This window comes from Rhinopithecus bieti, unplaced genomic scaffold, assembly GCF_001698545.2.
Source record: "Rhinopithecus bieti isolate Rb0 unplaced genomic scaffold, ASM169854v2 scaffold_2432, whole genome shotgun sequence".
Taxonomy (NCBI): Eukaryota; Metazoa; Chordata; class Mammalia; order Primates; family Cercopithecidae; genus Rhinopithecus; species Rhinopithecus bieti.
In genome coordinates, this window is record NW_016804136.1 from 3414452 (window position 1) to 3437616 (window position 23165).

The 23165-nt window shown below is 37.8% G+C and overlaps 2 protein-coding genes across 4 annotated transcripts in view; both read right to left on the reverse strand.

The window, feature by feature from the left end:
- Positions 1–5917, reverse strand: CRYGS (crystallin gamma S). 2 transcript variants are annotated; one of them, XM_017866499.1, is made up of 4 exons: positions 2226–5765; positions 1914–2062; positions 909–1151; positions 1–526 (listed from the first exon to the last, which is right to left on the reverse strand). In XM_017866499.1, the coding sequence occupies exons 2-4, from the start codon at positions 1914–1916 to the stop codon at positions 254–256; spliced, it is 519 nt and encodes a 172-aa protein (XP_017721988.1). In that variant the 5' UTR covers positions 1917–2062; positions 2226–5765; the 3' UTR covers positions 1–253. The 2 variants fall into 2 exon arrangements, with proteins under 2 accessions (XP_017721988.1, XP_017721981.1); XM_017866492.1 differs by lacking the exons at positions 1914–2062; positions 2226–5765 and adding an exon at positions 5772–5917.
- TBCCD1 (TBCC domain containing 1) overlaps positions 5868–23165 on the reverse strand; it is a 22416-nt gene continuing 5118 nt past the window's right edge. The window contains exons 3-8 of one of the 2 annotated variants that reach the window (XM_017866483.1): positions 19686–19841; positions 15828–16194; positions 14323–14509; positions 13672–14169; positions 10580–10730; positions 5868–5960 (exon numbers count right to left, since the gene is read on the reverse strand). In XM_017866483.1, coding sequence (XP_017721972.1) covers positions 10601–10730; positions 13672–14169; positions 14323–14509; positions 15828–16194; positions 19686–19841 — 1338 coding nt within the window. In that variant the 3' untranslated portion in view covers positions 5868–5960; positions 10580–10600. Of the gene's footprint in view, positions 5961–8110; positions 8715–10579; positions 10731–13671; positions 14170–14322; positions 14510–15827; positions 16195–19685; positions 19842–23165 lie in introns of those variants that run through there. The other variant, XM_017866477.1, reaches the window with a different exon arrangement.

A 23165-nucleotide genomic window follows, 5' to 3' on the forward strand; every position in this document is an offset into this window, starting at 1 on the left:
TGACTTTCTAACCTTTTAATGAGATCTCATTTTGTTTGGCACAAAGATCTAGATCAGTGATCTGGTGGATGTGTTGCTTAGTGTAACTGTCCACTGTGGCGAGCATTATATTGCTGGTCCCTAGAAGCATTTAAGGAGAGGCATTATAGTCAGCAGTGGGATGCATGCCAACTGTTTTATTGATGATGCCTATTTGGACCACAAGCCCAGCCAGCATTTGGGCCTCAGGAAGAATATGGCCCCATTCATGTCATTACTCCACAATGCGGCGGAAAGACTGGACAGCTGGGGAAACTGCACCCCAATCGATGGGCTTCCGGTACTCCTTCTTGTCCAGGAGGTACTGCCTGCCACGGTAGTTGGGTAGCTCATAGAAAATCCAGACACCCTCCAGCACCTTACAGGAGTGGATCTCTCGCATATGAAATTGCTCCATGATGGAAGGGCAATCTTCAGTGGTTTCATACATCTGACCATTAAAATCCCCTTTCTCAAAGATCTGAATCTTATACTGGCCTCCACTAGGCTGAAAAGACACAGGAGAAAATGAACAGAAACCATTATGGAAATCACCAGCAGGTCAAGAACTTAGAGAGCAGTATTGCTCAGAACTTATCACCTTGAAAGCTAGATAATCTGAACTCCCATCTCACCACGTACTGACTAAAATAGCTAACTTTCAATAAGAAAAAATTAATTCTTCAAAACACTCAAGAGGCAGAGATAGCACCCTGGAAATTAGTGTAGTCATTCTTGTGATGAACTGCTCTAAGATGTTATTCAAGCCCCAGCAGCCAACAAACAGCTACTCATTTAGAGGTAGAAAAGACTCAAGAAAATTTTTACCTAAAAGCAAGAGAAAGCAGAGGGTATGGGAAAGAGAGGGACTGCACAGTCCCCCGACTCACCAGATGAACAGCTCTGCAGGAGCTGAGGCGGTCATTGAGGCCCATCCAACGCTGGTATTCAGGGTACTCTCCCTGGGGTAAGATGTACATGTACCCAGCAAAGTTGGGCCTTTCGTAAACAGCCCAGGTGCCTCCTTCCACTTTAATGGAGTTGCAGCGACTTAGGTATGTGTGGAAATCTGCACAGTCGCAGTCACAGTCATAGCGACGGCCTTGAAAATTTTTGTCTTCATAGAAGGTAATCTGAAGTAGAGGGCCAACAGAGAAAGAGCTGAGGAGTTGGAGGGCTTAATTCACAGATAAAAATTAGGAATATAATGCCTACTTTAGAAATTTCTTTCTCCTCAATTTTGAGGAAAAATATGTAGTTGTACGTCACGTTACAACATTGCTTTCTGACAGACAACTTCAGTTGTCAACAACAGAAATGAGTACTTCCTGAAAGCTGAACATGAAGCAAAACAGAACAGGGCCCTAAGAGAAGCGAACAGTCTCAGACTCAAGTTCATTTTCCTTCCTTTATGTTCCCACAGCTCTCTGTACTTACATTATATTATAAATTATCCATTTATATGTCTACGCCTCCCACCAGAATCCTAGTACACTTTTTCCAAGGCAAGTACACTTTTTCCAAGCCTTATTTGAGCTATCAATCCTCTATGCCCATCACTTGACTTGACTTCAATAATTGTTTCATGAAGATGAATGACTCCTAGGTGATATGGAAGATACAAAGAGAAAAATAAAACATAAACCTTATCTTTAGAGAGCTTATTTTAGATGGATGTAGAGATTTCATATATGAAAATATATTATGTTCTTTATTATTAGTTTATTGCCAACAGAGTAGTTGCAAAGTAACAAAATGATAAGGTGCCTCCAATGATCAAGTTTCTACCACAATGCCTGGGGTAAGTCTCTGATGGCACTGAAAAATATGCAGCCCTGTGAAACCAGAAACAGTAAGTTTGGACTACAGAGTTCCCTCTCCACGATTAGCCTTACCATCTTCAAAGCCACCTCTCTGAGCTTCAGCTTCCTATTTGAAGACTACAGCAGACTGAAGTCCAGGCTTTAAAACAACTCTCAGAGCTTTTCTGGCTAAAACAGGAGACAGAGTTCCTGGGAACTCCCAAGGATTCAGCAAGCGGTTCCTGAAAACCACGATGAAAACTACAAATGGGCTACAGAGCTTGTCCCTTGTTATTCAATAATTCCACAATATTTTCATCTTTTTTTTTTTTTAAGATGGAATTTCAGATCAATGCTAGGTTATAAACTGAAATCACAGGTGTCATGCTTTGAACAGTTAATTACCTGGCATTATGCTGCCACCTTGTGGCTGATTTACTTTATGGACTTCAGGGGAGAAAATTATGTGAGTCATTTCAGATGAAAGGAGCAGAGCCCAGGTATTGTCTTGAGAGGATCTTTGAGCTGAGGATTGAAGGATAAGTAGGTATTTTCCAGAGGCAAATGAAAAGGAACAAACATGTTCAAAAGAATATAGAAGTGAAAGAACATGGCCCATTATAGGGACAATAAGTAGTTCATTAAACCCAGTACATATTGAACATGTGGTGAAGTATTAGAAAATAAAGCCAGAAAAATGACACAAGAACCACGCTGGAATCCCTTTGGTGATTATGAGTGAGTTGGACTTAGTAGTGTGTGTCTAGAAACAGATGGCTGCTGTGGGCCAGGTGAGATATGATGACGGCCAACCAAAACGCAACTCCAATGTGAATGATGATGAGAAAACAGTAAAGAACTTCAGGATTTGGTGACTAATTAGATGGAGGGAATGAGGAGAGGAAGAAACCAAGAATGACTCACAAAAAGGCATAAAACGTCATTCTCCTCTACCCTTGGTATTTCTTTCTATCTAGATACTAATATACTAATAATTATTTCCCTCCACCTTAATCTTTCCCTTCCCTTCCCATTTATTTCAACTATTCTCTTTCCTGTTCCCTAAAAGGGTCCTTTTTCCTTCCCACCCCTAAATCATCTACTTCATCTCCTTTACCCCCTGCCCAAATTTCTTTATGTGTGTCAGTTCCCTTCCCATCTTAGCACAGTATATAGATTTAGATACATGGATGAAGAAAAAACAAAAACCCCAGTGCTACTGCTTTCTTGCTATGTGACCTTGGACAGGGCAATTAACCTTTCTCTACAGCTCTTCATTTGCAAAACAGCATGACAGTGCCTCTTGCAGATGGTATGTTCTGAGGGTCCAAGGGGATGTTGATAAAGTACTTAGTTTAATAGCTGACTCACAATTGGCAATAAGCTTTTGCTACAGTTTTTACAGATGAAGAAGTTAAGTGATTGGCCTAATGTCACTACCTAGTTACAAGTTAGTTGCAGACAAGCTGGTGGGCTGCAGTGCAAAACTCCTGGTGAGTAATCTGTTGTTCACTTTATTTTCCTTTGCTGTCTTTCTGCCTGCACAGTTAGCTTCGTTTAACATGGCAGCACTTACTCTCTTGGACAAGAAACAAGGCTGGGCCTAAGCCTGAGGGGCCCTTCCTCGTGACCTGTGGAGAGATCTTTAGGAAGGTCAAATAACTTATCTGAGAATGGATAGATTCTAAACTCCTTAATTCATATGTTCTATTTGCCTTTGGTTTTTGACCAAATAGTCACCAAGAAGAGCCTTTGCAAAAGATATCCTATGGGAAATGAAGTTAATAATACCATCAATTTCACTTCATAGTTTCTCACATTTACTGCCTTCTGCACATTTGCTTGACTAATTATCAATATCTGCTAAGTAAAAATATACACGACACCTGATAAGGTCACCTGATGTCCACCCTCCCAGGAGACCAGCCAACCATCCAACAGTTGAAACAAAGCCCTCATCCTGTTGCTATGGAATCATTACTGAGCTCCAAGACTAAGCTCTCCTTTCAGTGGGAGACCTTCTATATCTCAGAGCCAGAGAATGTTGCACCGAGCTGTGCTCAATTTCTATTTGTAGAATAACCATGAAATCCATGCTATTGTCAGTTTAGAGGTTTTGACCCTTGGGCAAAACGTTTTGTAGAGAAGGCTAAGAAATGTGCAGAAAGTTTTCTCAGAAATTATTACAAAATTCCTATCATTATCAGGTTTATTTGTGGAAAAATGGCCTACTAATCCAATGCAGCAGAGAGAAAAATGTCTTGAGTATCCCAGAGGTAATGAAAACATACTTAGTTAAATCTATTCCTTTTGCCAAGCCCATAACTCGTCTGATTAAACTGCTAGCAGGATAGTGGGAAAGGAAGAAGCAATGAGAAAGAGTAAGAAATAATTTACTATCTCCTTTACCCTAGCAAGCAAAAGTTATTTAACTAAATGAACAACTCAGCTATAAATAAAAAAGAGTACACTATTACTACTCTGCAAATCTTTAAAAGCAGATGTTTTCATCTAAGATGGTTGTATAACAGCTTTACCTCAAGACACATGGATATCCCTCCTCTAAGGACTTAAAATTCTTTTTTAGTGGATTTGCATGGTATATTTTCAAGAACCTCAGAGCACTAAAGACACTAAATTATAGAACAAGTTAACAGGTACCTTCTGACATGATGCAACAGGAAGTACACAACATTGCCTATGTAGCTTTCTTGGCAAAGATATTTATTTTGAATCTAAACATGAGGAAACAATTAGACAAATCTAGATTGCAAGACTTCCTAAAAGACATCTAACCTAGGCTCTGAAAAATGTCAATGTCTCAAGAACAACAACAAAAGGGTAGGGGGACTTTTTTAGAGAGGCTAAAAAAATGGAAGAGAATAAAGAGACATGACAACCAAGTGCAATACACGTTTTTGATCCTGTATTAGGGGAAAAGGCCACCATGAAGCACGTTTCTGGGGACAATCAGGGGAGATTTGAATATGGTCTCAATATTAGCTATTATATTTATGGTAAATCTTGGGGACACACTAATGATACAGTGTTTATACAGGGAAATGCCCTAGTTTTTAGGAGATACATGCCTAAATACTCAAGGCAAAAGTATAATAAAGTTTGCTACTAATTTTCACATGGTTTAGTAAAGAGAAAGAGATGGAGATAGGAGAGACCAAATATGGCAAAATGTCAACAACTGGAGAATATAAGTGAAAGATAAATAAATATTCATTCAACATTTCTTTCCCATTCTTTGGAGATTCAATGGGTTTGAAAATTTTCGAATAGCTGGGGTAAAATCACGCAGTGGTTTTGTCTCATCAGTGGAAGAGCTAAAAAGAAAATGAAGGCATATTCCCTCATTCCCAAAGCCCTACCTGAGAGAATAATTTCCAATCCAGCAATTGTGAGTCAAATACTTTAGAGGCAATTTTCTGACTGTAAGGGAGCACTTCATTTGGGGAACAAGTAAAAATAATTGCTTGAATGAAGGAGAGATGTAGGAGTTTATTCACCTGATTAGCCCATCCACTTTGGCCTTTTAGAACACTAATGGTTGAGGCTACATTTCAGAAAACAAAATTTTAATTGATTATTAAAAGTTTTCTTCTCCATATAATCCCCATTAGCATGTCTTATTCCTATGGAGAATATCAGTTGCATAGAATATTAGTTGCTAGAAGGCAGAAATAATAGTGATATTTATAAATTATTTACCTGTATAGTATTCAACATAGCACCATACATAAAGATAAACCCTTAATAAAGTGTTTGGTAATTCTGTTAAGAGTAGAAAATATAATAAGCATTTCTTAATCTTCTCTCTCAATCCCAGTTCTCTAACCACTATCATATTCACCTCTAGGCAAAGAAGCAAAAGCTTTTCTGTGTGTTTAATGCATCATTAGGTGAAAAGTGGGTAGGCTAAAAATCAATATGACTACTTACCTTGGTTCCAGTTTTAGACATTTTTGGTGCACAGACTGGTTTTCCCAGTGCTGAAAGAAATTCAGGAATGGCTACAGAGAGTTAGAGGCACAGTGACATTTATATGGGCTGGTTTCAGTCAAACATTTGCTTAGTCATGAGAACAGGATCCAAAAATTGAGTCAGTCATTTAGATGCTATTGATGGTTTCTAGAAAAAACAATTGGGATTATAAAATAAAGGAAAGCTTCAGTACCGCCTTTAATGCTTACCAAGCCCTGCTGCATTATAGACTTTGCTGAGTCAAGAAACCAAAACCCAGACAAAGTTGTAAAATTAAAACAAAAGAGTCCCTTTTGTTTTTTTTTTTTTTTTTTAATAGGAAGCAGCCTCTCTGAAATTCCTAATGTCCTTTTTCTTCAACAAAGCTTGTGAGAGGTAAGAGTCAGAAGACTATCTCTAATTCTGGACAGAAGCGACATGTTCTAAAAGCAACAAAACTTACATGACAACTAAATGCAACGCATGATCTTGTGTTTGGGGAAAACAGTCACTATAAAGAACACTGCTGGGACAATCAGAAACATTTTAATATGGACTGTAAATTAGATAATACTATTGTACCAAAGTTTCACTTCTTGAATTTGATCATTGTACCATGACTAGGTAGGAGAATGTCTGTTTCTAGGACATGTATGCTATCATTTAGAAGACAGGTTCAAGATGTCTGCAACCTAACTCTCAAATTGTTGAGCAAAAATGAAACAATACTATCATGTGGAGAGTGGTAAAGAGAATGTAGCAAAATGTTAACAACTGACAAATCGAATCTAGATAAAGGGTATGTTAAAGTTCACTGACTTATTCTTGCAACTATTATTTAATTTTTTCAAAACACAATTTCTTTTGAGAAAAAGAGCTCTAATCCATAAGAACGGTGCCACTGTATGTAGAAAAGTGACTTGGGACTCCTGAATTTGCCAAGGGTTAGCTAACTAAACACAACCTGCTACCAGCTAGGTGGTCTTCTTGGCCCACAATACAACATTCGAACCTGTTCGGAGAACATTTTTTGGCCCTGATACACCTCTGACTTTAGGAATGAGATTGCATCTTATGTAAATACAAAACAACAACAACAACAAATTAACTTTTCTCCATTTTTAACTTTAACTGATCAAGTATATTCTCAAAAGTCCAACTTCCTCATCTTCCTATTAATAAAACTATCCAGCAAATATCTTAATAAATGGGATGTATTATGGTCAATTCAGAAAATGGCAAACGTGCCTTGATATAAAGATTACTGAGAAAATATTAAGCTATATGCTTAGTTTTCTGAATTTTATAAACTTTAAAAAAAGTATCTGAGTATCATTTATTTCATTAACAAATAGCAATATCTAAAATATATTTCTGTTACTCCAGTGTTTATTTGGTAATAGTCTGCTTCTTAAATTTCTTCTTAAAATAAAAACTATGTAAACTTCAATTAGAATTAAACATTCTGAGGGTTAATTTTTACTTTAGAAATACAAAAGACTTTTTTGATGGAATTACTAATTAAATGGCCAGAGAGCATACGAACCAATGTTTATCAGCAATCTGATTCGTTTCACTCGTTTGGTAATTTGACAATTTCACTCACTTATCTGAAAGAAGGTTTTCCCAGTCAAATGGAAACTTTACTTGACATTTTGAGGAATGACACTGGAAACCTTTTCTAAAATTAAAAGTAAAGCTATATCTTTTACAAAAAAAGGAAATAATTCTTCGGAGTTTGTTTATTGAAAATTTGAAGCAGGACGTGAAAATAAAGATTTTGGCCGGGCGCAGTGGCTCAAGCCTGTAATCCCAGCACTTTGGGAGGCCGAGACGGGCGGATCACGAGGTCAGGAGATCGAGACCATCCTGGCTGACACGGTGAAACCTCGTCTCTACTAAAAAAATACAAAACTAGCCGGGCGAGATGGCGGGCGCCTGTAGTCCCAGCTACTTGGTGGCTGAGGCAGGAGAATAGCGGGCACACGGGAGGCGGAGCTTGCAGTGAGCTGAGATCCGGCCACTGCACTCCAGCCCGGGCGACAGACCGAGACTCCGCCTCAAAAAAAAAAAAAAAAAAAAAAAAAAAAAAAGATTTTTTTACACAATTTCATTAAGTTCCATACTTTAAGGACTAAAATATAGTATAAAACTATTTCTGCTATATCTATATACCAACAAATCATACTTTCTTTCCAATTATTTTTTAAAAGGAGTAGCAATTTCCTTTTAAATAGTTACAAAGAACTATAAAACTCTTATTTAACTCTAGAAAGAATAAAATTCTTTCATCACACAAATGAAGATACATACTATAGTTGCAAATCTACACTCAGTTGCTTTAATATTAACACACATACAATGGTACTACCTTCACCAACTTTTTCATTTGGGCATCACAAAGATGAGTCCTCTGATGTTCTATAAACAATACGTTTATATAAAAGTCAGAAGTTTAGCGAAAATTCAGCCTACACAGTAATAAATGAATATGGAATGGAAATCAAAGTTCTTAAGTAGGACAGAAGGCTGGGTGTGGTGGCTCACGCCTGTAATCCCAACACTTTGGGAGGCTGAGGCGGGTGGATCACGAGGTCAGGAAATCGAGACCATCCTGGCTAACACGGTGAAACCTCGTCGCTACTAAAAATACAAAAAAAATTAGCCGGGTGTGGTGGCGGGCGCCTGGAGTCCCAGCTACTCAGGAAGCTGAGGCAGGAGAATGGCCTGAACCCGGGAGGCGGAGCTTACAGTAAGCGGAGATTGCGCCACTGCACTCCAGGCTGGGCGACAGAGTGAGACTATCTGGAAAAAAAAAAAAAGGACAGAAAAGTCCCAATGTCTCTTAAGCAGCAAGAGCACCTTCCCAATTTAGTTTCAAGATGAGCACTATCCTCCATTTATCCTTGTATTTCCAGGGCCCTGAAGATCAAAGAAAAAATAATATTAATCACTTAATTTTCTATTGCCTTCATGTAAATAATTTTAAAACTCTATGTTTAAAAAGTCACATAAATTATCAAGGTCAAATGATAGATTAGAATGTAAAATACACAAAGTTTAAGGTTAACAACATTCCTTTTTGCTAGGTGTAATGTTAGATCATAATAAAAGAGAAATTCATACATGAATACAAAAAACTGTTAAGCAGTGAAAATTAAACAAAAATTTTTACCCGCTTATTGTTCACATTTCTTTTGCATAATCTCCATCAGATTTCTAATTCTTTTTTTTTTTTTTTTTTAAGAGATAGAGTCTCACTCTGTTGCCCAGGCTGGAATACAGTGGTGCAATCATAGCTCATTGCAGCCTTGAACTTCTGGGCTCAAGGGATCCTCCAGTCTGTGTCCAGAGTAGCTGGGATTACAGGCATGTGCCACCATGCTCAGCTAATTTTTAAATTTTTTGTAGAGACAGGGTCTCATTATATTGCCCAGGCTGGTCTTGAACTGCTGGCCTCAAGAGATCCTCTCACCTCAGCCTCCCAAAGTGCTGGTATCACAGGCATGGGCCACTGCGCTCAGCAAAATTGCTAATTCTTAATTCTCAGTATTTATGAATAAATATTGCTAAATTCTTTAAAAAAATACACCCTTAAGAAATGTAAATATATAAAGTAAAAAATACACTTTTACAGCTTTGGAAAACTGCAGTTCCTTAAAAAGTTAAACATATTCCTCACAATTCCACTTCTACGTATATACCCATGAGAAATAAAACAAATGTCTACACAAAAACTTGTACACAAATGTACACAGAGCATTACTCACAACAACTGAAAAGTAAAAACAAGCCAAACGTCCATCAACTGATGAACAGATAAACAAAACGGTAGATTCACACAATGAATATTATCTGGCCATGAAAAAGAATGCAGTACTGATACATGGCTACCTGGATCAATCTTGAAAATACTATGCTAAGTGAAAGAACCCAGACATAAGAAGTCACATGTCACATAATTCCACTTACATAAAATGTTCAAAATAGACAAAGTAGATTAGTGGTTGCCAAGGGCTAAGGGGAAGAGGAAATACAGGGGGTTGGAGGAATGAGGAGTGGCCTACAATGTGTACGAGCTTTATTTTGAGGGTGATGAAAATGTTCTGGAATTTTAGTGGTGATAGTTGCGCAAACTTGTGAATATACTTAAAACAACTGAATTCTTTACTTTAAAAGGTGAATTTTACTTCCCATAATATTATGTGGTAATATTTTAACTCAATAAAATTTTTAAGAAGTTTTCTCCTACCCTAGACACCCAATCTCATTCCTCAAAGACAAACACTGTTTATAATTTATTTATATTCTTTCAAAGATTGTTAGGCATTTAATTAGCATATAAATACATTGCATTTGGGGTGTTTCTAGTCTACAGTTTTTTCAAACAATGCCACATCCAACATCTTTGGTTACAAAATTTCAGTTAGATAGGAGGAATACATTTAAGAGATCTAATGTACAACATGGTGACTGTCGTTAATAACAAAACTATGTATGGGGGAATGTGGTACCTTTGGACAGTATAACTTGTGCCAGGCAAAAAGCAAAAAAAGACAAAATTTGGCCATTATATTGGCCCCAAATTCTACAGGCTCCATCTGAATATTTTGGTTGGTTTTCTCACTATAAAATATGGTAAATATAGGTACACAAAGGTCTGTGTATGCTGGTAGGAGTGGTAAAAAAAAGTTTGGGCATGTTTACTATATAATATTCTGTACCTTTTTTATTATGCTTGAAAGATTTCCCCAAAAGAATCTGTTTTAAGTGGTATAAATGCCTACCAGTGTTTGCATGTAAGATCCTTATCCAGCCGCTTGTTTGGAGCCTGCTGCTGGGGGTACAAGGCTATCCAGCTGTTGGCGATGTCCTGTATTAATCAACCATTCATAAAACTTGTTCTCTACCAGTACCTGGAACTGCTTCCTTTGATCCCTAAAATTGCAATTGAGAGTAAAAAGAATGTAAGAACATGAATTCATATAAATAGTACTCTAAGCAATTATACAATAATAGGATAATGTTAAATGATTATTTCTTGTTATCCTTTTGTTCTCACTGTTGAGAGTACACTGGACACCCCCACCCCACAAAGGATTGATCAGATACAATGTCCTCTTTCTAAACACTTATTCATTGTCAGATATTTACCAAGGACCAAGTGAACACAGGGTAGTGTTCTGACTGATGGGGATAAATGTATAAAGAGAAGAGACAACGCCCCTGTCGAAGCAGGATGACATTTCATGACTCCAGAGGGCACCATTCACATTGTGATCTATGTAATCCATGCTCCTGAGGACTGTATATTCTAGCAGGAAAGATAGGTAGAAATAAAATAAATAGGCCGGGCATGGTGACTCATGCCCATAATCCCAGCACTTTGGGAGGCCAATGTGGGCGGATCGCTTGAGGCCAGGAGTTGGAGACCAGCCTGGCTAACATGGTGAAACCCTGCCTCTACAAAAAATATAAAAATTAGCCAAGCATAGTAGCACGTTTGTAAGTCCCAGCTACTCCGGAGGCTGAGGGCAGGAAAATCACTTGAACCCAGGAGGTGGGGGCTGCAGTAAGCTAAGATCACACCACTGCACTCCAGCCTGGGCAACAGAGTGAGATGCTGTCTCAAAATCAATACAATACAATACAATACAATAAAAATATAATATAAAGTTAAGTAGTTCTAGGTGCCATGGAGAAAAATAGAGCAGGGTGAAGGAATAGAAAGTTCTAGAAATGTTATTTCAGAGAAAGAATGGACAGAGATGGCCTCCCTAAGATAACATTTGAGCTCAGGTCTAAATGAAATGATAGAGTAAGCAGAATGAGTATTTGAAGAGGAATATACCAAGCAGAAGAGACCAAAAAAAGTACAAAGGTTCTAAAGTGAGCATATTTCACATGTTCATGATAAGAAAGAGAAGAGTAGCTCCTGACAGCCAGGAGCTAGCTTAGTACTGTCAGCTAGGCCTTGGTGTAGGATCTGGACTTGCTATTGTATTCTTTTGTTGAACACAAACAATACCTCAAACCACCAACATTAGACAAAGCCACTCTGGGATGATGATAAACCAAAGAACAAGATCACTCCGTAATAGTATCTCAGTTCAGAAACCCCCACACCAACCTCCAAAAAAATGTTGTGACCCAAACCATAAAACACCAAACACTCCTTTCCTGGAGGAGTGGCTGCTACTTCTTTATAATTACAGTTTTAGCTCTTCCTTCCTTCCTCTTGCCTTAGATATAAAAATTATTAAACTGTCAAATTGCAGATTACTCTCACTTCCAGATAGTCCTGCTTCCTAGAACTCTCCCCCAAATCACTAATACAAGCCAAAATCCAACGACAAGTTCCTTTTAACACCTATTTACTGAGTTGAAACACAGTTTTCCATGTTCTCCAACCTTTTACTGAGAAGAAACACACTTCTCTCCCCTCTTGCCATGAGTCAACACAATCTACCTTTGTTCTACAGAGGTGTTCCTGGTGGTCTTTGGTCAGAGGGCAGTGATTAAGTGATAGAAAGATGACTGCTGTATGCCGAGAAGGAGTAAATGAGGAAAAGAATGGCAGAAATTGAGGAAGAGAGCCTAGTAAGTATGGTAAAGGCTTTGGATTTTATTTTAAGTATGAGGGGAGGCCATTAGAGGGGTCAGAGCAGGGAAATGACATGATCTAATCACTGTTAAAAGGATCACACTGGCAATTTGTTTCAAACTGATTTGTCTTCCTATATTCCCCAAGTTAAATTGACTACTTTCATTGTTTCTGGTATCACTGTGGATCTCACCACTTGAAAACACTACGATTCAGAGTCAGCATTTATTAAGTGCTTACATCCCACACTCTGCACATATGTATAAGCTTTTCACATGTCAGAGAATCTAAGTATTTAATCATTTCTTGGCCTTTTGGCTGAGATCAAGTGTAGAGAATCTAACCATTTAAATACTAGAACCATTCAAACAACAGAATTGCTTTAAAAGAATGTTTTTTCAAGATCATCCATTTTTACAACACATTATTATAATGCTATTATTGTACAGTATGATATGGTATGACAATATTTGAAAGAAAACAATGAAGACACTAGAGGCATTTAAGAACCTCTGATTACTGAGAAGCCAGAACAGAGAAAAAAAAGAACCTCTGGAACCAGGCTGACTAGGTGTGAATCCTGGCTCCTGTGTGACTTTGTGTAAAGTATTTAATTCTTCAGTTCTTCGGTTTCCACACCTGCAATAAGCCGTTTTTACGAAGAATAAATGAGTTAGTACATAGAAAGTGCCTAGAATGGTATTGGATTATGTGGCATATTCTATGTATGATTTTTAAAATTCATATAAGTCTTATATTCGCTAACTAAACTTTAGCTTCTTAAGAAAAGGGAGTCTAATATTGGATATTTACCCACTCCCATCCCCAACCTAACAGTGTTTGAAATACTAATTTGAAATCCAAACCGCAATTTAAAAACACACTTTTTTTTTTTGAGACTGAGTTTCACTCTTGTTGCCCAGGCTGGAGTGCAATGGCGTGATCTTGGCTCACTGCAACCTCTACCTCCTGGGTTCAAGTAATTCTCCTGCTTCAGCCTCCCTATTAGCTGGGATTACAGGCACACCCAGGTAATTTTTGTATTTTCAGTAGAGACAGGGCTTCACCATGTTGGCCAGGCTGGTCTCAAACTCCTGACCTCAGGTGATCCACCCACCTCGGCCTCCCAAAGTGTGCTGGCATTATAAGCGTGAGCCACCGCGCCCAGCCTTACATTTTTTATTACTTTAACACAGCTGTAAAAATGTGCAGACTAATTGTTTCTCCATGGAGTTTCACAAAAAACCCAAACTGTTACTTGTAAAAAATACTCACTTTGTCAAATGAGCCTCCTTCACAGTTTTCTGCCAGATCTGTATCTTCTGTTCTCTTTGACCCAGTGCTTTCTGATATACAGATGGAAGACCCCCAGGTATCTCTGTTGTGTCCCCTTCCATTTCAAAGGGAATAATAAATACATAGAATTCACAAGGTGGTAAAAGTTGGAAGACACTTGTGTCGCTGTTCTCTCTGCACACAACCATTGGATTATCCCAATAGTTAGGCACTGTAGCAAGGCCAGTCCTGGCCATATGGTCCTCTAGCATTGGGTAATGGGTATGAAAAGGGGCAAAAGTTACTGTCTGGTTCCCAGAAAGAATAAGTGGGCGCGTAGGCGTCAGAATGTGAAAGATGCAACCTGTTGTAGAAGAGATGGACAAACGATGGCAAACAGCAATGACTTTAACATTGTCACAACTGTGGAGGTGAAGTGTAGTCCCTACAGGGCCCAAGACAAAGATGCTATTCCTGCACTTCTCAATTGTCACAGATCTGAAAAAAAGGAAAAAATGAGGTAAATTCCTCTGAATGACAATAAGATTTTAAAAATTTGACTAAAATATTATTCTCTGATGGCAAAAAAAGAATCAGTCACAGTCCAAAGAAAATGTCAGAACGTCAGAACACCATGAAAACTGTGCTTACCGTAAGGGAGACAGCAGATATATAAAAGATTCGTTGCAGCGATGAATCTTTACATGTGCCCCCACCAGAGTATCTGAGCTCTTAGCCAGTGTCTGCTTGTAAACCTGGCTCATCACCACCAGTCGGTGCATCCTAGGGGCCACATGAGTATTACAAGCAATCTTAGCTCTTTTGGTCGTCCCTTCAACTATTTAAGAAAACATATAAATTTGAGACAGTTTCAAATCAAAGAAAAACAAACATATGAGGTTATACATGTCTACATGTATACATGTCTCAAGTTAGATACCACATGTAGGGACAAAAATGTTAGATCTTGGCTTTGGATAGAGGTATTTGCTATACTATTCTCTATTCTTTTCTGTATGCTTGGAATTTTCATTTTTGTTATTAAAAAAATTTAAAACCTATAATGCATTTAAGATTGCCTATAGGTCTAAGATACTTTTTTGTGTCTGTCCTTCAAGTTAAGTAATGTGCCTAAGGTCATATGGCTAGTAAGTGGCAGAGCTGTCCTAACTCAAATATCTTCTCCTCCAAGATGCTTTACTTTATCATCCCAAACATAACTCACCTCTCTAAATCACCATAATATTAATTCTGTATCCTTCCTCACTTGCCACATTATCCCATAAATCCTATTTGAGTTCATGCCTTTTTTTTCCTTCTTTTTTGTGAGATAGAGTCTCACTCTGTTACCCAGGCTGGAGTGCAGTGGTGCAATCTCCACTCACTGTAACCTCCACCTCCTAGGTTCAAGAGATTCTCCTGCCTCAGCGTCCTGAGGAGCTGAGATTACAAGTGCACACCACTATACCTGGCTAATTTTTGTATTTTTAGTAGAGCAGAGGTTTCTCCATGTTGGCCAGGCTGGTCTCGAACTCCTGACCTCACGTGATCCACCCACCTCGGCCTCCCAAATTGCTGGGTTACAGGTGTGAGCCACCGTGCCTAGCCTGAGTTCATGTCTTTACTCTAAGATCGTTAACTACCTGAGAGCACATCTTCCTATCACACACAGTGTGTTGCACAAACTGACACTCAAAAAATATGTGCAGGTTCCCCTCCTAACACAGTCACACCATTACGTGACTGCCTTCTCAGACTGTACTTCCCGGCAAGCCAATGGGACACCCTTGTAAACAATACTGGTGAAATGTTGAGAGGTCACATGAGTATGCTATTATTCTTCTTTTAAAACATTTCTTGTTCATTTTTATTACATATGCTTACTTTTATTACATATGTACCAGGTACATAATATATGGTTATTTAGAAAATAACAGTTAAAGAATATAAAATAATTTGTAATCTAACCATCACTTTTAATATTTTAGTATAATCCTTGAGAGAAAAGTCATGCAGAAAAGACAGATGTTCCTTTTCTCTTTTATAGGAGCAGTATTGTTTAAGTCTTCTAGAGAAGACATGTGATCACTAACAGAAAACACTAGGTTCCTTAACTTGTCATTCAATTTAATGTGGATTAAAATATTAAAAAATACCTTGATGAGCCCAAGCCAATTTCTTTCCAGACTTGAGGCAAGCTGATGTACCAAATGGATTCCCAGTCAAACAGGACCTCAACCAGGTTTCCAGTTTGTAGAAAGAGAAAGTCTTAGAGATCTTTGAGAAGCCACTATCTGCATGCAGTGGTTGCCACAGTGCAAGTTCATGAAGTGGATAGACCTTCCTGGCTCTACTTATTGTACCTTCAATAAGGAAGCTGAGCGCCACAACAGCTTCTCGAGACACTAGACTACTATGGGTTGAATGAAATGATGCAGTGAGTTGTTCTGGATCTAAAAGCAGCTCGAGGAGATCAGACAGATGATCATAGACAAAAGCTTGGTGACTGTAATCATTCCAGTTCTAAAAAAAAAAAAAGTTAAAAGAAAGCACTCTTAAAGAATAAAGAGATTCTACAAGATCTAAAATTTCTATATTTTAAATTTTGTATTTATACTCTGCCTCATCCCACAGAAGGAATTAGGTAGTTATATAAACCTTATAAAGTCTTTTTTGTGTGTATGTGATAGGTATAAATAGATTCTCTCTCCACCTTAACTAACTAAAAAATAATACTAATAAGTAACCCTTCGTGTGTGCCAGGCATTAAGTGTTAAACGTACTTTAACATATTTAAACCTAACAATAATCTTAAAACAGATGCCATTATGATGCCCACTTTACAGATGAGGAAATGAATTTACAAAGAAGAAACCTGCCTAACCTGCCCAAGATCACAGAGCTAGTAAATACTTTAAAAATTTTAGATCAAACATAAAAATAACTATCATGGACATTCAATGAAGCATTGGGTTTCTTAATTTGCCTTTTGCAATTACAGAAGGAATTTCAAATTCTACTGGGTGAAATGAGACAACCAATTTTACTATGACAAGATTTAAGAAATTATAACTTTGGGAATAAGCTTTGAGTTGGCAGATGTCCCAGTGATTTGACCCATTCATCTGCCAGATGATTTTTACCCTTCTTATTTGGCATGAACAATGTTAAGTGATGAATATTCCAATTAAATAAGACATAGTTTTTCAGTCCTCAAGGAACTTAAGAGTCTATGTAGTAAGAAGATAAATAAATTACCATAACCGTGAGGTAAGACCTACAGAGGCCTGTAAAGATGTTCTATAAGCATGAAAGAAACAACTAACTCCATCTGGGGAAAAATAAATCATATCTGAGTGCTATTTGAATAGATTCTTGATTGATGTTGGTAGTTAGGCAAACAGATACGACAAAAAGCATTCTAGGCATGGAAAACATAATCAAGTGCCCACAGGAGAAAAAGTACCTGCTATGTTAGAGAACTGCAAGTTCTGAGTGGGGTACAGGAAGCATTCTGGGAAGTGGCAGTTGAAGTTAAAATGGTAGGCAGGGACCAATCATGAAAGGCCTTTTATGAAATACTAAAACATCTGGACTTTATTTTGTATGCCAGGGACCTTCAAACTATTTTCTAAATAGCTATATTTATTTTCTTTTTAATAAATTTTCCTCTGGATGCCAAATAAAACAGATAAAAGCAGAGTTAGTCTCAACCTATTCCTCCCTCTTACCCCATCCCCCTCCCCCAAAGTAGGCCCTGAGGTGGTTCCATGGAGTACAATATAAAACAACAATGAGGATGAGGATTTGTTGATGGAGTTTAAACAGAGATAAATATAATCCATCTGCATTTTGAAAAGTCCAGTGTGGTAGTAAGTGGACTGCTGACTAAAGCAGAGTGACCAGGCAGGACCTAATTCTAGAAATCAAGGCAAAAAAAAGTCATTCAATAAAAAAGCCTAGACAATAAGAAGAAAAGCAACAGAGTTAAAGTGTCTGAGGCAGAATCAGTAAGGCTTGACAATAATGAGATATGAGTGGTGAGAGAGAACATGGGTGAGTTTTACTCACTTAAGAAGTACAGATTAACTCAAGTAAAGGGAGATTTTACTGTATGGACGCTCCGTTGTCTCCCAAACTGAAGTAGAGGCAAACCTCATTAGAATTGGAACTGGAAAGCCACCTAGAACCTGCATGTCTGTTCCATTATCTTCTTTTTCTCTGATTATAAGTAACCCGTGCTTCTCTGATTATCTCAAAATTTCTTTTTTCTTTCTCTCTTTTTTTTTTTTTTTGAGATGTAGTTTCGCTCTTGTAGCCCAGGCTAGAGAGCAGTGGCGCGATCTCAGCTCGCCGCAACATCCACCTGCTGGGTTCAAGGGATTCTCTTGCCTCAGCCTCCCGAGTAGCTGGGATTACAGGCACGCACCACCATGCCCAGTTAATTTTGTGTTTTTAGTAGAGACGGGGTTTCTCCATGTTAGTCAGGCTGCTCTCGAACTCCGGACCTCAGGTGATCCGCCCGCCTTGGTCTCAGAATTTCTAATCCCTTATAACTCTAGTTCATTCATGAGCATGATGGCTATTCTAGTCCCAGTGTCAAATGGGTTTTCAGTTCAAACACCTATCACCAATGCCTAATTTCTTCCTGGGGGAACTGACTGGCCCAGGTCATCACTTTAAATCTGGCCAATTTCAAATGTATAGCAGTAAATGGGCTACTCAAGTGTCCATCACTGGTCCAATCAGTTATTGCGAGAGGTCATGCTGTAGTATAAACCAAAGTCACCATTTACTGGTGCTTAACAAGGCCCACGCTAATATATTACTGAAGTCTCATAGCCATTCAGAAATATGCATTATTATCCCCACTTAGAGAAGAGAAGCCAAGGCCTAGAGAAGTTAACTGACTTGCCTAAAATCATATGACTAAATGATATTAAATGATAGAGGCAGAACTGAATGGAGGCTACCTTGGCTCAAAACGCATCTCCTAACAGTGTCCATTCTGCAGGAACTGCATGCAGAGAGAGAGGTAGTGACTGGCATCTCTAATACATCTGGGCTTGAACATTCTGAATTTAAGCTATAGCTTAAATTCAATAAAAAATATACAGAATATAAAGTGGTGAGTATAAAGCAAGAGCTCTGGAAAGGAGACAAACTTGGGAGTCACTGAGATATATGAAGTCATAGAAATATAAAGAATTATCTTGAATGAGTAAGAGAAAATTGCCCCAGACAGAGTAGCTGCTTGTAAGGGCAAGGGGAGAGAAATTTATGAAAGACAGTGAAAAGGGAGAGTTAGAAGCAAAACCAAGAGTAATAGCATCATGGAATATAAAGGAGGAGAGATTTATTAAAAAGGAGATTATAAAAGTTCCAAATAGCAAAGAGATATTTTTTCTTAGCTTTAGAACATTTTAAAGAGCTTGTACATGGCATTAATACTGAGGTCTACATTTTACTTAAAGTTTTCAAAATACTTACACAAGAATAAGTAAAATATTTTGGTTTTCTTTACAAAAACAGAAAGAAAAAAAGCAATAAGACATCCTCTAAAATTCACAATGTGAGGCAGTTAAATTTAGCTTCTGGGTTGTCACATATGTAATTACTTAAACAACATGAGAAGATATTTTTATAAATTTTTTTCAGTAGATTTCAAAAGACTTTGCAAGCACTACATCTTCTTGATGATCCTTAGTCAAATAAGTTGATTCACATTCATTAACATTTTGAAAATGGGAATGCTAATTGAATATAGTGAATGACATGGCCAAAAATCAGGCAAGTGATTTTTCTATCAGTGAAGGAACTGAAACCGTTTATCTATTTTGATTAAGACTGTACACACTTATTTTGTTTTACAATTTAAACAAAAAGTGAAAAACAAAACAAGCCATCAAATCACTGACTTATGTAAGAAATTCCATCATAATTTTTAATGCAAGTGAACCATCTCCCTCACAAATTGTCCCTTTTAGAGAATGACATCAAGATATAAAGAGTACCTTATTATGACAATTAGATTTTTCAGTCAGGTCAGGAGACTGAGATCTGCTTCTGGGACTAGGCCACTCTTCACCAATCAAAGATGTCCTTAGGGAGACTTTGTTCAACTGTTGAATGTATAAGAAGAGCAGAAACTGTAGGGTGTCCACTGAAAGCTGTCCAAGAAGAAAATAAAAGACGAACAGACGTTTTAAAACATCAACCACTAGTCTAACAACTAAGTAGACATAGTAAATTCACGAGTTGGCTGACCCTAAAAAAAACAAACTTAGAAACATTGCTAGTTTTGATATGTATGTCTCTGATACCCAGATGTAAGAGTTTCTCCTTTTTTTTTGAGAGAGAGAGAGAGTTTTGCTCTTGTCGCCCAGGCTGGAGTGTAATGGTGCGATCTTGGCTCACTGCAACCTCCGCCTTCCTGGTTCAAGTGATTCTCCAGCCTCAGCCTCCTGAGTAGCTGGGATTACAGGTGTTCGCCACCACATCCAACTAATTTTTTGTATTTTTAGTAGAGATAGGGTTTCACCATGTTGGCCAGGCTGGTCTTGAACTCCTGACCCTCAGGTGATACACCCACCTCGGCCTCCCGAAGTACTGGGATTACAGGTGTGAGCCACTGTGCCTGGCCAAGAGTTCCTAAAACTAATTAAGGTGGAATAACTTACCTTCACAGAAAGCTGTATAGCATCTAGGGCTACAGAAATTATCTCCCAAAACTGATGAAAGGATGAAGTACATACATTTTTTAAGTACATTATTTCAGAAGTTTAACCTTACAGTTAAAAAAAAAAAAAAAACCAACCTTAGTAGTTTGAATAAATAAGTAGATGAAGTAAGAAGAAAATTAAGACATAGAGGTTTAACTTAAGATTCATAAACTTATCAAGAAAGTTTAGGGTACCAGTACAATCCCTGAAATTGTATGTAATTCTTCAGTATATGTGCATTTTTTAAGGAAGTAGGCCTCAGGTTTTCACCAAATTCTTAAAGGGGTGTTTGACTTAAAGACAAAAACACTGTTGGTCTGATAGATGTATAGTCATTTCTTATTCAAGGAAGGGTGTGGTTGAAGCTCACGATTTGAAGCTCCTGATTACCCTCATCTACCTACCCGCAAACAGGAGAGGCAAAAAAGTAAAGTAATACATCTGGGTCTACAGCTATATTCACCCTGATTCCCAACTTGGCTAAAAACACTATCATCTGAGAAACTTAAAAGTACAGATTCTCGGGATCACCCAGACCTATTTAATCAACTGTCAATATGAAGCCCCATGAATTTGTATATTTTATAAAGTTTTACTTTCTTAACTGAACTCTTGAGATAATTGTAAATTGAGATATAGTTGTGAGAATTCACACAGAAAGATCCCATGTACCCTTTATCTGTCTTGCCAAACTATAGGACAGTATCACAATCAGGATATTGACACCGATACAGTCAAGATACAAGAACATTTCCATCAACAGAAGAATCTCTCATGTTGTCCTTCTACAGCCATACCCACTTCTCTGTCCCCCTCACCCCTTCCTTAGGCCCTTAGCAACCACTTACTTGTTCTCCATCTCTATAATTTTGTCATTTCAAGAATGTGAGGTAAATAGAATCATATAATATGTAACCTTTTGGGATTGGCTTTTTTTCACTAAGCATAATTCCCTGATTTTATATATACTTCCATTTTAAACAATTATTTGTTACATTATCATTGTTTCTTCATGGAGACTACAGGATCCTTGCCTTCTCCATGTTTATACCCCTAGTAACTAGCAAAGCATCTGGTACATAAAAAGCACTCAAAAAATCTGGAACTTCCTGAAGGTTTTATTCATCTCTATATGCACAGCATCCACTACTATACCGAGTACATGGTAGATAATAAATACTTGATTAATGAATAAATGTACTGCCCTTTCCCTCTTTATTGCTTGACAAACTTCTTTTCAACTTCCAAAACATTGTTTAGATATTACCCTACATGGCAGAGACTGCTAGATGCTTACTAAATACTTTTTATCTTCTTCCTGGGTATGCAATTAGATGGCATTTCCCATCTTCCCTTGCAGTTAGATATGGCACAAATGAATTACAGCAACTGAATGTGAATGAACTTATCTTTATCACTTTCAAGTGTAATCATAAAACTCCCAAAAGAAATGGAAGCAAAAGGACTCTGAGGCCCCAACGGGCATGGCTGTGGCAAACTGTATTATTATTTGCTATTGTTCACTTTCAAATTCTCTAAGAGGCTTATACAGCCCTACCCATGGCCATGGGATTTTCCTTATCTCCTGAAAAGTGGTTTACCTTCCCATCTTCATGGGAATAATGCCTCAGCCAATGGAATGAAAGCAGTCTTGGTTTATGTCAAATCTGAATAAAAGTTTTAAGAGGCATCATGAGTCCAGAAACAAACTCACACATATATGGTCAACTAATTTTCCACATAGGTGTCAAGAATACAAAATGGGGAATAGTCTCTTCAATAAATGATGCTGAGAAAACTGGATCTACACATGCAAAAGAATGAAATTGGGACCATAGCTTGTACCATATACAATCAACTCAAAATGGATGAAAGACTTAAATGTAAGAGGTGAAATGGTAGAACTCCTAGAGAAAAACAAGGAAAAAGCTCCTTGACGTTGGTCTTGGTAATGATTTTTTGGATATGACACCAAAAGCACAGGCAACCAATGCAAAAAAAAGTGAATTATATCAAACTAAAAAGCTTCTGCACAACTAAGGAAACAATCAACAGAAGAAAAGGTAAACCATGTATCTGGCAAGGGATTAATATCTAAAATATATAATGAACTCCTACAGCTCAATAGCAAGAAAAACCAAATAACATAATTAAAAAATGGACTATGGACCTGAATAGACATTTCTCCAATGAAGACATACAAATGGCCAACAGATATATGAAAAGGTCCTCAACATCACTACTCATTAGGGAAATATAAATCAAAACCACAATGAGATATCACCTCACACTTATTAACAAAAGATTAACAAGTATTACTAAGGATGTGAAGAAAAGGGAATCCTGGTACCCTGTTGGTGAGAATGTAAACTGGTATAGCCATTATTAAAAAATGCATAGAGGTTTCTAAAAAAATTAAAAATAGAACTACCATATGATCTAGCAATCCCACTTCTGGGTATTTATCCAAAGGAACTGAAATCAGGATCCTGGAAATACCTGCACTCCCACGTTCACTGCAGCATTATTGATAACGGCCAAGATATAGAAGCAGCCTAAATGTCCACAGATAGATGACTAGAGAAAGAAAACTTGGCATGCATATATAATGGAGTACCATTTGGCCTCAAAAAAGAAAGAAATCATGTTGGGTACAGTGGCTTATGCCTGTAATCCCAACATTTTGGGAGGCTGAGGTGGGAGGATCACTTGAGGCCAGGAATTCAAGACCAGCCTGGGCAACACAGTGAGATCCCGACCTCTATGAAAAAA